The sequence below is a fragment of the Malaclemys terrapin genome, chromosome 16 (genome assembly GCF_027887155.1).
Source record: "Malaclemys terrapin pileata isolate rMalTer1 chromosome 16, rMalTer1.hap1, whole genome shotgun sequence".
NCBI classification, from domain to species: Eukaryota; Metazoa; Chordata; order Testudines; family Emydidae; genus Malaclemys; species Malaclemys terrapin.
In genome coordinates, this window is record NC_071520.1 from 29622597 (window position 1) to 29636477 (window position 13881).

General features: G+C 46.1%; 1 protein-coding gene across 9 annotated transcripts in view; it reads left to right on the forward strand.

Annotated features, from left to right (window-relative positions):
* ACACB (acetyl-CoA carboxylase beta) overlaps positions 1-13881 on the forward strand; it is a 75007-nt gene that overhangs the window by 42046 nt on the left and 19080 nt on the right. For 8 of the 9 annotated variants that reach the window (XM_054006153.1, XM_054006151.1, XM_054006145.1 and 5 more), the window contains 18 exons: positions 1674-1755; positions 2499-2644; positions 2785-2935; positions 3157-3291; positions 3844-3990; positions 4742-4930; positions 6338-6438; positions 6850-6938; positions 7034-7158; positions 8202-8315; positions 8427-8540; positions 9061-9150; positions 9331-9449; positions 10059-10082; positions 12439-12576; positions 13241-13340; positions 13421-13528; positions 13776-13832. In XM_054006153.1, the coding sequence (XP_053862128.1) occupies positions 1674-1755; positions 2499-2644; positions 2785-2935; positions 3157-3291; positions 3844-3990; positions 4742-4930; positions 6338-6438; positions 6850-6938; positions 7034-7158; positions 8202-8315; positions 8427-8540; positions 9061-9150; positions 9331-9449; positions 10059-10082; positions 12439-12576; positions 13241-13340; positions 13421-13528; positions 13776-13832 (2029 nt within the window). The remainder of the gene's footprint in view (positions 1-1673; positions 1756-2498; positions 2645-2784; positions 2936-3156; positions 3292-3843; positions 3991-4741; positions 4931-6337; positions 6439-6849; positions 6939-7033; positions 7159-8201; positions 8316-8426; positions 8541-9060; positions 9151-9330; positions 9450-10058; positions 10083-12438; positions 12577-13240; positions 13341-13420; positions 13529-13775; positions 13833-13881) is intronic. The other variant, XM_054006149.1, reaches the window with a different exon arrangement.

Sequence of the window (13881 nt, forward strand, 5' to 3'; positions counted from 1 at the left end):
TAATTTTGTCTAATGCAAGTTAACACCTTAGCAGGGTAAGGGATGACCAGCCACTAAGGGAGTTAAAACCAGGCACAGAATGTTGACTCGTGATTACATTGCTGATTTTCAGAGTGGGATGTGAAGATGGTGTTCCTATATTCTTTAAGGCAGCTAAGTGGAAGAAAGGAAACTTTGTTTGACTTCCAGAGCCTTAATGGGCAGCAAAAGAGATGAGATATTAAAAAAGAAAACCCAAGGTTTTTGCTTTTTGCTTCTGAGATGTGGGAAGTCAGGTTATTAACATAATAGTCCCTTCTGGTCTTTAACATCTATGAAGAAAGTTTTGTTTTGTTTTGTTTTTAAGTTGCTGGGTTTTTTTACCTTAGGAATGTCAAGTTCACTCTTCACAAGTTTTCCTGTGGGACTTCTTGTGGTTTTTCAGAGATGTGCATTGTGAACTTTTACACCTTAGTTGAAGGGTGAGAGTGTTGAGTCTTTATTTAAGACATTCTGTCTCCAAAGTGTTCATTAGCCATTGGAGCTAAGTAGATGATGACCGAAACCAAAGTTTTAATCAGGCTGGCTAAAAGTCCCTTCCCCTCTCAATTGCTGAACTTTCACTCCACTTTTGTGATGGTGTCATGTTAGTAGCTCTGCCATCATCATAGAATCTTGTAGGGGACACAAGAGCTTAATTTCTCATGTGAAGCAGCACAACTCCTCCCTCACCACCTTTTAAACATTTTATAAACTTTCACGCTGCCTTTATACATCCGAAAGGGGATGCAAAACGAACTATTTCTCTCCTCCGCAAGCAGGGCTGGCTTTAGGAAGTGCGGGGCCCAATTCGAACATTTTCAGTGGGGTCCCGACAGGGATGACTTAAAAAAAAAAAACACATTAAAAAAACCCCTTTTATTTCTTCCATGTATTATTTACTTTCCATAACTATATAAATAATAACAAAATTATATATTACATACATTGCTGGCTGGAGGCAGGGCAGGGGCTGACTGGAGGTAGGGTCTGGCTGGAGGCAGGGCAAGGGGTGCGGGGCTGGCTGCGGGCAGGGCAGGAGGTGTGGGGTTGGCTGCGGGGGTGCTGGGCTGGCTGGAGACAGGGGCTGGTGTGGGCAGGGCAGGGGGTACAGGAGGGGCTGGCTGCCGCTGTGGGCAGGGCAGGAGGTGCGGGGTGCAGGGCTGGTGCGGGCAGGATAGGGGCTCCCCTGCTTCTACCGCCCCAGCTGTTTAAATTGCCGAGGGAGCCCTGGGGATGCGGTGGGGCTCCAGCGGCTATTTAAAGGGCCGGGGCGGTAGAGGCAAGGGGAGCCCTGGACTTTTTAAATAGACCCCAGAGCCCCGCGGCCCTACCCCAGGGCTCCAGAAATGGGGCTCTGGTGGCAATTTAAAGGGCCTGGGGCTCCAGCTCCTGCTGGGAGCCCCAGGCCCTTTAAATTGCCCCCCAGGGAAGCCGGCCACCCCGGTACAGTGTACCGGCGGCGGCAAGGGCGTGGGGCCCTCTTAGGTGCGAGGTCCGATTCAGGCCTAAAGCCGGCCCTGCCTGCAAGTCCCCTTTAAAAGCTCTCTTCTGCAGCCCACTGCAGTCTAAACCTGCTCTTTGGACTAGTGCTGATGGGCTATATGCCGTGGCTGAGTTCTCTTGGTGTCTGACTTTTTACCTTTGTCCCTTAGGGGCCAAGTTCTGCCGGCGGCTTTCCTGCTGAACATTGTAGAAGTGGAGCTTATTTATGAAGGTGTGAAGTACGCGCTCAAGGTAAACGGTGTCTTTTGTTTTTCCAAGCTTGTGGAGACTTTGGCTTGCACAGGCATTACTCCACATGGCTAGGTAGATTCTGCATGTCTCTCTCATCAGTACAGACAAGCACTTCTGGGTGGGTACTGTCAGTGAAAAGATAGTAAAAAATATCTTCATTATCCATTTTTTAAAATAAAAAAGTCTTGTTTTAAATGAGTTTAACTATTTGTTTTTACAGTATGGAGAATTTTTCTGCTTCCAGATGGACTGTTGCTGGAGTTAATGCGTCTAATAAAGTGCTGGCTTTTCCTGTTCATAAATCCAGCTAGGTAGCAGCTGTAGTTAGTTAAATCACTTTCTTATCATGGGAAAGTGGAGGATCAGCTGAAATTACTGCTAATGGTTGAGCTGTAGAACCAGGCTAGCAATTCAAACACTAACCTCAAGTCCTGTGACCTAAAGCAATGTTTCTCAGCGGATTCTGGGATCTCCCTGACACAGTTTAGGAAGGCAGCAAGCTGGTCCCTTGTATCAAAAAGGTTGAGAAACACTGGTCTAAGTGACAGAGGGGGCATGGAGAAGCTGAGTCCGTATTCCACACTAAATCCTGCTCCCACCCACTACCCAATGAGAGCTCGGCTTCTGGTGTCATCTCAAAGGGCTGATGCACAGCAGCCTGGCAATGCAAGCCTAAGGCTTGATCTCAGTGGAGATTGTAATGTTCACGTTTTAAAGCCTCTCTCTTCGGTATTTTTCAATAGGTTGCCCGTCAGTCTCTGACAACTTATGTCATTATCATGAATAACACTCACATTGAGATAGACGTGCACAGGTTGAATGATGGTGGGGTGCTGCTTTCCTATGATGGTAACAGTTACACGACGTACATGAAAGAAGAAGTTGACTGGTAAGTTAGAGAGCTGACTCATTATCCCACTGCTGCAGATTTCTTCCCAATCTCGCGACTAGACACAGCAGCAATTGCAGCTGCTTCTGCAGCAGGCAGAAAATAGGTTGAGCAGTAACAGAATTTCCCCTCTCCTTAAGCTACCGAATCACCGTTGGTAACAAAACGTGTGACTTTGAAAAGGAGAAAGATCCAACCATGCTGAGATCACCCTCTGCTGGGAAACTGCTGAAGTACACCGTGGAAGATGGAGGCCACATCTTCGTAGGGCACAGTTTTGCAGAGATAGAGGTAACTGTAGGTTAGTGCAGATTGTGTCACTGAGTGGCAAATGGCTTCCAATCTGTATGCTTGATAAAGAGATGCAGATTATGTATATGCACCCCTACAATAAAAAAAATGAAGTCATGTCTCTATTCTGACACTTGGGGGAAAAAAATGACTGTCCTAAGCTCTTGATGTTGCATGGATGATATTCATTTATTACACTCTATTCCACAATCCTCATACAGGTGATGAAAATTATTTTGACCCTGGAGGTGAAGGAATCTGGCCATATACGTTATATAAAACGGCCAGGAGCATTGCTGGAGGCAGGCTGTGTCATAGCTAGACTCGAGTTAGATGATCCTACCAAAGTGCACCCAGTGAGTATTGCTGCTGGGACAGAACCAGGTTATTTTCTATTTACTTACATGACTAATCAGGTCATCCGTGACTTGTAGCTGTCTGTCTCTTATGCCCCAGTATCTTAATATGTTTGTTCACTTGGGGTTTTAACACACCAGATACTTAGCAATGATGTAGAATTTTGTATTTGAAAGTGTGGCCTTTATATAAATATTCTGTTGGCCTTAGCTAGTCTGTATCTTAAGCATATATGCCTTTCGGGATTTGGGCAGAAAACTGAATTTTGATTTTTAAGGCTTGATTGAAAATGACTAGAATAAGGAATTCTGACGTACATTTTTCTAATGCCTCTTACTTGGCAATTTACCACTTGATTCATTCTGACGACACCCTCCTTTGCATTTTAATTAAAATAATTATGGATACTGAGCAGTTTCCTTGCCTGCTGAGGTTGCACACATGTATTGTTCTAGATGATAGTTTAATTTGAATGAGATCTGCCTCACTTTTCTCTTCTCCACTCCTGTTTTATATTCCAAATGTTTTCTTTCTCTTGTATTCGACCTCAGGCCCAGTTGTATACAGGTGGCCTCCCCACCCAGCAGATGCTGCCAATTGGTGGCCTGAAGCTGCACCAGGTCTTTCACAGTGTCCTGGAGAATCTGATCAATGTCATGAATGGCTACTGCTTGCCAGAGCCATATTTCAGTACAAAAGTAAGTGCCTTTCTCTAATGGCATCTGCTTCTAATACCCAAAGGGTATTTTAACTGATATATTTATACCAACAAACTTTTGTTCACATGTAACCATCTTTCCCTTCAATTTCTTTTTTATACGTGGATGAAGACCTGGATCTACTCTCAAATCTAGTTTAACTTGTATTCTTGTTGGAATGGTCTCCCACTATCAGTGTAATAACAAAGAGCACTTACCGTATTTCTCTAGGTGGCAACCTTGGGGGAAATTTATAATACTTTGCTGAGCCCCTTAATGTTAAGCATTGGCTGTAGTACATCTTTTGTGCCTTCCATTCATCCAGTGATCTCAGAGTCCTTCACAAGCCTTAAATTAAGGCTCACGACCACCCGTTGTGTAGATAGGTAGGAAGGTGTCATTCCCATTTTATAGACAAGGACTCTAAGGGCATGATTTATGAGAAATGCTGAGCCGTCACCACTTGTCCTGAGGTCAGTGAGAGCTGCAGGTGCTCAGCACCTCTGAAAATCAGTCCCCAAGTGACTTTGACCGGGGTTTTATACCTGGTTCGATGCTACTCCCAGCCCAGTGCCACAGTTGAGAAACCATCCTTAATTCCATTGTGCTAGCCCACCTGCCCTGTTGGTTACAGGGCTGCAAGCATAGTTTTCATTGGGATGGCAAGATCCGTTCACTTGCCTTTCTTGACACGTCGGCCTCTGATGTTTTTCCATTACATCTTCACAGCAATAATCTTTATTTTGCTTAGATGAAAGAATGGGTGTGTGAGCTGATGAAGACCCTCCGGGACCCCTCCCTGCCTCTTCTGGAGCTGCAGGAGATCATGACAAATGTGTCTGGCAGAATCCCACTGTCAGTGGAGAAATCCATTCGAAAAGTGATGGCACAATACGCTAGTAACATCACCTCAGTGCTGTGTCAGTTTCCCAGTCAGCAGGTAAGCCGTACGAGAGGGATGGTCTTGTGTTCCATCCTCTTTAATATCTTGGTGACTATCAGTTTTTTCTTTTCATGCTAAACTGGTCAGAATTTTTCAACTGAAAAGTTTTTCTGCTAAAAGATGAGGTTTTATCAAAAATATGAATGGGGAAAATGTCATATACAATAAATTTTTATTAAAAAATTTTGTTCAAAATTTCTGTTGTGTGGGGAAAAAACAGCTTTTTTGATCTGCAAACGTTTGTAACAGATATATAGTTTAATTTGGAATCTTTTACACAAGTTCTCAGCCCTGAAGCAATTTTTTCCCCCCTCTAAAATTGAGCTAACCTCTTTAAGCTATCCTTTTCCTATTTGAAATCTGAAAAAGTTAAGTGTCTCCTCTTCTCCCAGCTGTTACTCTGAATGTTCCATGTAAATGCAGCTGGAATAGGTCAGTGTGCTTGACCTCCATGTGTTTTCTGTAAATAGATTTCTGTCAACCCAGGCACCATTTCCCTGCTCTAAGGCTTTCCAGTGAGTGTGTAATGATAAATGTCTGTCTTTCATTGTTCATGAGACACTGTGGGTGTGAGGTAATACCTTTTATTGGACCGATGTCTGATGATGAGAGAGACAAGCTGTGTGGCTCGAAAGCGTCTCTCTCTCACCAACAAAAGTTGGTCCAATAAAAGGTTTACCTCACCCACGATGTCTCTAATATCCTGGGGCTGACACAGCTACAGCTACATTTCATTGTTCATAACAGTGCATATGATGTTAATTAAAAAAAAAAAAAGAGGAGGATTGTGGTGGGTTTCTGAATTATTCCTGCTGGAACATAGGCACACTTGGAATGTCTTGTGGCAGGTAGGTTGGCTGGTTGGCTGTACTGTGCTTACCAAACAAAGATGGTTTTACTTCCCCTTATAATACTTGTTGCCCTTCCTCTTTGCAGGGTTGGAATTAATGTTTCCAATTTATGGAGACATCTCTACAGCCTTGTAGTGCCCAAGAATGGCAACCATAAAGACACCGGATCAGTCGTGCAAATCCTTACTGTGAATAGTCTCGCTGAAACTAATTGAACAGCTCACATGAGTTGGGACAACTCGCATGCATGAGGCATTGCAGAACCTGCCCCTGATCTTTGGGGAAATGAAAATTACTTACTGCTGCTCACAGACTGAGGGTTTCAAAGGCGCGTAACAGTTAGACACATGGGCTTCTTTGAAAATCCAACTAGAGTTCCTGCTAATTAATATAGTCTCTTAAAAAGGGGAATGTGTGTAGGGCAAGAGAAAAGGGAGCTTCATTTTGGTGTCTTAGCCATTCCCGCTTAGTCACATCCTCTTGGTTTTCCAGACTTTTTTTCCCAAGCTACTTTTTAGCTCCTTCATGCCTGTGTTTCTTCTGCTCTGTGCAGATCGCTAGCATACTGGACAGCCATGCGGCCAGTTTGCAGAGGAAGGCAGACCGGGAAGTCTTCTTCATGAACACGCAGAGCATTATGCAGCTAGTCCAGAGGTGAATGCCTTCCTGTGCTGTGGCACGCCCTACGGTGTGGGAGGTTTCCAGACGTGCTGTGAAATGCTCCATAGAAACCAGTGCTGGCCCTGACTCCAAGGGAGGTGGAGAAGGGTCAGGGCAGCAGGGCAAGTGGGGCCAATGCTGGTGTAGGTGATTGCAGCCTGTGGGAAGGCTGGCAGTGATGCTGCACCCCTCTCTGTCCTGAGCAAGCAGAGCATTGGGTGAGCACCACTTCCTGGCTCATGCACCGAGTGCCATTGTTTCGAGCCGTTTGCTTGCCCCAGGAGAGGAGGATCCACCCTGACTGCTTCCTAGTCCATGTTCGATTCCCAGCAAAAGCAGCGTGGCCAATGTGATGACGCGTTAGCTCTGGGATGTGGCACACTCGGTCCTCTTCTCTGTTCCCAGGTACCGCAGCGGCATTCGGGGCTACATGAAATCTGTCGTGTTAGACTTGCTGAGAAGATATTTGCAAGTGGAAACCCAGTTCCAACAAGGTCAGAGGAAGTGGTGGTGTGTTTGCTGAGGGCCCGGTGCTTTTCCGCAGGCCTGGGGAACTAATCTAACCAGGGGATGCTTGCTGTTTCTCCAGCCCACTATGACAAATGTGTGATCAACCTGAGAGAGCAGTACAAACTGGACATGACCCCGGTGCTCGAGTGCATCTTCTCTCATGCTCAGGTGGCTAAGAAGAATCTGCTGGTGATCATGTTAATTGTAAGTAGAGATGGCAACCTCTGTGAGACTAGGGTGGGTGTCAAGTCGGATCAGAAACAGCTGTTGAGATGCACCGTAGATTGTTACCGCTGACCTGGAAGGCAAATTCTGAATACAAGGAAATCGAGAAATAAGGGTGGGAGGGAATGAAGCAGCCTGTAGTTTTGTGTTTTGATGAGTGGCTTGCTGGTAGCAGTTTTATAGAAGGGATCCGTTGCAGTGTTGTAAGAGTGAAGGTCAAACTGCAGCAGAGAACTCTGGAAAAATTACCAGTGTGGGAAGCTTCCCTGTAATAAGAGGGTTGATTTGAGCTATTGCAGCCATCTGTGAAAGGGGAAAATAAAGCAAATGCAATGGATTGATTCAGCGTGTGTGTGTGTGTGTGTGTGTGTGTGTGGTCTCAAATATTCTTACAGCACTTAATAACACTTTACCTGTACAGAGCATCTGATGTAGAGCATCTATAGAGTGCTTTAATATCTTTAACTAAGCCTCCTTATTAGGTCTACTTTGCAAATGGGGAGGCAGGTTTCGTTTAGAACTCAGATGTGCAGCCAATTACATCAGATTCCCTCTCTTGTATTTTATTGTAAAATTAAACTTCTGCAGACATTTTGAAAGAAGTATTTTGGTCTTACCTGTTTAAAACGTAAAGTTGTTTTCAAACTTTACAACATCTGTTCTTAATCTATGAATCTATGAATTAATGTCTTTGACTGCACCCCCGCAAAATTGTTATTGGTGGCTTCTTCACTAGTGGAGCCTTCATTAAATTAGCTTCCCTTTTCTGTACTGACTTTTAAGAAAAGGGGAGGTTTTCTGGCCTGTGCCATCAAGGAGATCAGACTAGATGATCACAGTGGTCCCTTCTTTATATAGATTCCAAGGCCAGGACAAAAAATTGGCTCCATGTGTGTATGTTAGAAGAGAAATGCATGTCTTCCTGGTTCAGTGCACAGACGTTTGTAGGCAAAGTAAGGAATGTAGATGGAGGTTTCTGTTCAATCAGGGTTAGTCATTAACGCTGGAAGGATATTTAATAGGACCAGCTGTGTGGTCGAGACTCCACCATGACAGAGGAGCTGATGGCCATTCTCACTGAGCTAACACAGCTCAGTAAAACAGAGCACTCCAAAGTGGCTTTGCGAGCCAGACAGGTTAGTATGTTTCGTGGTTTACCCATGTTGTTAAATGGTGGTGATTTCCCCCCAACCTTCCCCTTCTGCCTCCAAATCACAGCCATTTATTTAGATTCTTTTTATATGTAGGTTTTGATTGCTTCTCACCTCCCTTCTTATGAACTGAGACATAATCAGGTGGAGTCCATATTCCTGTCTGCTATCGACATGTATGGCCACCAGTTCTGCCCTGAAAACCTAAAGGTTGTGACTACTTCTTACAATTAATTCTAAAGCATGGGATTTTACCTTTTAGTTAGTTCTTAGTGAAGCAGTTTGATTTGAAAGCCATTTATTTCAAAAGGCCTTAAAAAGGCATTAATGTCTTGCAGCTTAAGCTATTGATGCTAGTATATATCAGACCATGTGAAATGCTGCTTTCTGATCTCTTCCAGACAAAAGCCCATAGCACAGGGTCACCCTCTTTCTGCCACTCTCCTCCGAAGGGGTAGGAAGTGAATGGAGGATTCTGTTCCCCTAGCAGGGAAACGTGTCCATATGCTAGGAATTGAGAACTGTGGTGACGGGTACTCTAGATTATGCCTTAAATCATTCGAAACCCTCAGTGTGAACTGCAGGCTAACGAATCTAGCAAAAGCTACTGAGGGAGCTTCAGGATTGGAGCAACTGCAGCTTTGTAACTTCCATCTCTTCTTCGTCTTTCATGCCAGCACCGGGGTGTTCAAACCTTGCCTTGCGCTGAATTCTGTTTTCCTCATGACAGAAACTGATCCTCTCGGAAACCACCATCTTTGATGTGCTCCCTACCTTCTTCTACCACTCCAACCAGCTGGTGCGCATGGCAGCTCTGGAGGTAAAGGGTGAATTGAAGACTTTGGCTGCCATTTATTTAGAAGAAATGCAGCTCTTAGAGCAGGAGCTGCTTTTAGTGCCAGCGAGAGAGGCTGTGTTGCCCATGGTGGTTGCTTCGGTGGTTGGCCATGGGAAAGCACTCTGATTTCAAAGTAAATTCTTCTCCCGCCTCTTTGCTCAGGTGTACGTGAGGAGAGGATATATCGCCTATGAACTAAACAGCCTGCAGCATCGTCAGCTCTCAGATGGCACGTGTGTGGTAGAGTTTCAGTTTATGTTGCCATCATCGCATCCAAATAGGTAGGAATGACCTGCACTTAGTCTGTTGCCCGGTTCTACGTAGTTATTGATGAACTTGACTTCCATGCACAGGCACCGACTTTTCAAAGTGCCCGGGGGCAGGGCTTGACCCCCAGCTCTGCCCCAGGCCCCGTCCCCACTCCACCCCTTCCCCCCAGGCCTCACCTCGTCCCACCTCTTCCCACTCAAGTGCGCCATGTCCTTGCTCGCTGTGAAACAGCTGATTGCAGTGGGCAGGAGGGAGGGAGAGGTGCTGATCGGTGGGGCCTGCCAGTGGGCGGGAGGCGCTGGGGGTTGATGGGGAGCTGATACGGGGGCTGCCGGTGGGTGCTCCGCATGCTTCCATGGCTTGATAGCTTTAACAATGGATACGTGAGGGAGTTGGAGCATTCTCCCCCCCCCACCTGCTTTTTGTAAAGCTGTTGAATTAATTTCTCATTAACTCAATGATGGAGACCCTCAATGTGAAATTATTAAGCCCCCCTATGTGGGCTCTTAGTGGATAAATCCCCTTTTCCATCTGGTGCATGGTGTTGGGTTTGCTGTGTGAATTGAAGAGCCGGTGTTTCATGCTGTAGCTCACCGAGTTGTTCAATACTCTGATTTCAGAGGCAACAGCCCCACTTTGAGCAGGTAGGGTGCAGAGTTTTCTCTTTGAAGCATGAGAATTGATTTTCGCCTGCTGCATTAATACTCTACCCAATGTGCCCATTTCTCTCTCTCTTCCCCATGACTTACTGGCTGCTATGGTGGCACTTGGCTCTCTGGCCGCAGGGCAGAATGGGTTCTTGCTGAATCAGGCATCCCTAGTGGTGCTGGGAGATGGGCAGAAGTTTGCACACAGTCTCCTCCCTCAAGCTAAGCGGATGCTGCTCTGGAAGCCGAAATCAGAACAAACCCTAAGCTACTAAGCGGCGTAGTAGTCCTCTCCGTGCACGCTGCTTTTAGAATGTGAGGGGAGAGCTGTTAGAGGCAGCCAGGTGAGCCTGGCAGGAGAATAAAATAAGGACTTGAGGTTTTACATCTCCAAAATGCTCTGTGGGCGTTACTCCTCGTCACGTGGCTGGGAGCTGAGCTGGTGTCTTCCCCATTCTATAGATGAACTCGGAGGTGAAAGGACTCGCCGGCGGTCACGCAGTAGTTCAGTGAGAGAACTATAGTAAGGAACAGAACCCAGGAGTCCTGAGTCCCAGTCTTCAGCTTGGCCCATGACCATGCAAAGTAAAGCCGGTCAGGTTAACGTAAATAGTACCAACAGCAAACGTAGGCTGCTCTCTTCTCAGAGCCCAAAGTCCAAAACAGTCCAAAAAAGGGCTCACGTCAGGGAAGACCTCTTGGATCTGCTGATCTGTTTCTACTGTGAATTAATTAACCCTGTTGCTTAGTTTGGAGCCTATGTCCTCGTGCAAACCCAGCTTGGTTCTAGAGAAATCACAGCCCTGTGCTTATTTGCTCCCTCTTTTTTTGGCGCAAATAGAGTTCTGTTAATACAAATGAATAATTTAGTATTAACCTCTGGCATGGTGGGGTAACTGTGAGATGGGGGAAGGTCCTGCTGAAAGAAGGAAACAATCTCATTGCAATACTGCCCCAGGCAGAGGCAGGAATACTAGACTCCCTCTGTGCAGAACTCAGTCACTGGTACTCTGCAGGGGAGACTGATCCAATCTTACGCTCCCTGAGTGGTATGGAAGAATTATGGATGATGGGGGGTGTAGTGCCCAAAGCCCCCCAAGAAAGGGGGGGCCAGCATTATTGGATTCTCAGTGAGATTCCACCCCAAATTTAACCTACCTGTGATGCAAGATAGTATCAATGACCCAAGAACTTTGAGGCTATGGGGTATATTTAAGATTATAGCAGATCCCTTTATGGAATACTGCCACTGGCGCTGTGTGATGGAGACATCCGTAACATACGCCTACGGGGTAGTAGTGGGATTGTCAGGCTGAGGCTAGCACTGGTGTGTTTTAAACGTGACTTGATGGAGAGCCTGGAAACAAAGGGAAATTCTTACAGTTCTCATGAGCCAGCATTGCGAGTCGGAGCACTAGCAATTCCTGGGAATCCGCTAACCAGGAAACGTAAGAGATCTGAACAGGCGGTGTGTTTTTTACTCCAAGAAACAAATGGCTAGCACGGCGTGGGGTGAGCACGCAGAGCCCACGCAGAGTTAAAATCCCCACCTGTTCCTTGCGCTGCTGGCTGGCTCCAGTGGAGGAACTGGGATCACTGAGCTGTCAGTGAAAAGGAAGAGGAAGCTTTGGGGCCCTCCAGTGGGACTACCCCGGAGGATGGGTTTGCAGGGCTGAGTTGACGCTGCCAATGTTTCTGTTCGGTGCCTTGCATCCAGCTCCTGAGACACGTGACTTGCGCAGAAAGGCTGTTTTCTCACGTGTGTGCGTGTTTTCTATTGTCATTGGCATGTGGCTCTCCATGACAGGCCCCTTTTCAGACAGACGTAAGCTGGGTAGATTGTTCTTTCGATTTTTAAAAGAATGTAATAGAGAAGAGAGCTGTAGGCACCACATGGTAATTAAAATCACAACCAATGAAAACATTGCCCAGCAGTTTAATAAAATAGAAAAACATATCCGCAAACCCCATCCCACTGCCCCTAAAACCACCTACCCTCAGCTTTCCCCAGAAACCCCAGGGCCTGTCAAACAGAGCGCTTTTGCAGTGAGCTTGATGTGATTGTTAAAGGGTTTTTAAACAAATTGTATTCACTGAATAGTTGTCACTAGGTCTGATCTGGGCAAAGAAAAGGAAACCCTAAAAAGACACTGGTGACTAAGGAGGCAGTGTAGATGGGATTCTTTACAGACACCTCAGCTCCGGGGAGGGGCAGGGGAGGGAGATTTATACAGGTAATTCATTCTCTCTCTCTCTCTCTTTTAAATGAATTCTAGATAAGCTGTTTCCTTGCATCACATGCATATTACCTGTATCCATGTCCTATCTAACTGCTCTCTTGTTCTTTGTACAGAATGTCTATCCCGATCAGCATATCGAACCCTGACTTAGCCAGGCATAGCACCGAGCTGTTCATGGACAGCGGCTTTTCTCCTCTGTGTCAGAGAATGGGAGCCATGGTTGCTTTTGACAGATTTGAAGATTTCACAAGGTATGGAGGGAAGACTCGGGGGAAATAAACAGAACACGTAGTGTTAGCCAAACACCATCTCCATTATGCTAACCCGGTACTACCACTGTTATACCAAAGCAAACCATGCGAGTGTTTAGTTCTGTGCACGGTCTTCAGTCTGACTGTTAAGAAATGCTCTGAGTCCAAAGGATCTTGCCAAAGCTCAGGCAGCGGGAGAAGTTGTTTCCAGCATGACACTCAAAGCAGGGGGAGATGATGATTCACTTAGGCAAACTGTTGCTTTTTTAATTCATGAAACACTTGTTAAAGAGAATGTAACTTGTAACTCTTCTGGAGTGCTTGCCTCTCTGTGTGTAGGTCCTTACGGCCCTTACTACCATAGTATCTGAGTGCCTCACAGCCATTTAATGGATTAATCCTTACTACACCCTTGTGAACTTTGGAGGAGGGTAGGTTAACAAGGGACTCCCAAGGTCACAGAGGGAGTCTGTGGAATTGAGTCCCAGGCAAGTTTTTCCTTCGCTGCTGACATACCCAATTCCCAGCTGAATGCTTGTCCTCAGGGAACACACTCCATAGTTCGAGGCTGTTGGCTTTTGTATTAGGTGGGTTGTGTGCAAGGACTTCTCTCGCTTGATACAATCACTGACTTATCCACCACACCCTGTTTGGATTCTGCCAGGAATTTTGATGAAGTGATCTCCTGCTTTGCCAACCCACCCTCAGAGAGTCCCCTGTTCAGCGAGGCGCGATCCACACTCTACGAAGTGGAGAACAATAAGGTGAGGCTGACGTCTGGTCATGTCCTTCTGGAGACACAGCGTGAACGCTTCTAGGACTGACCTCACCGTCTTGTTTTCAGAACATCCAAGAGGAGCCCATCCACATCCTGAACACAGCCATCCGATGGGCCGGCCACCTTGAGGATGAGGAGCTGGTGCCAGTCTTCAGAACCTTTGCACAGTCGAAGGTCTTGTGCCTCATACAGTATTTTGCTTATAAACTTGGGGTGCAGCTCCTGTACAGTATGCTCACCTGATGTACTACAGCTGTCACTTCAGCCGTCCTGGCAGGCAATGTATAATGCTCCCATTTGTGGAGTTAGTGGTAATGTCTGTCAGAGTTGTCTGTTTTCCTGGGGGTGGTGATTTAAAATACCCTTGGGCACATGAAGGCTTTGCCGGTGACGTGACGCTTGTCTCCTGCTTTTCATACAGAAAAACATCCTTGTTGACTGTGGCCTCCGGAGAATCACGTTTTTAATTGTGCAGAAGGTGAGCAGAGAGAGGACTTTGAGTTGCAGTATCATGTTGGTCACGCTTT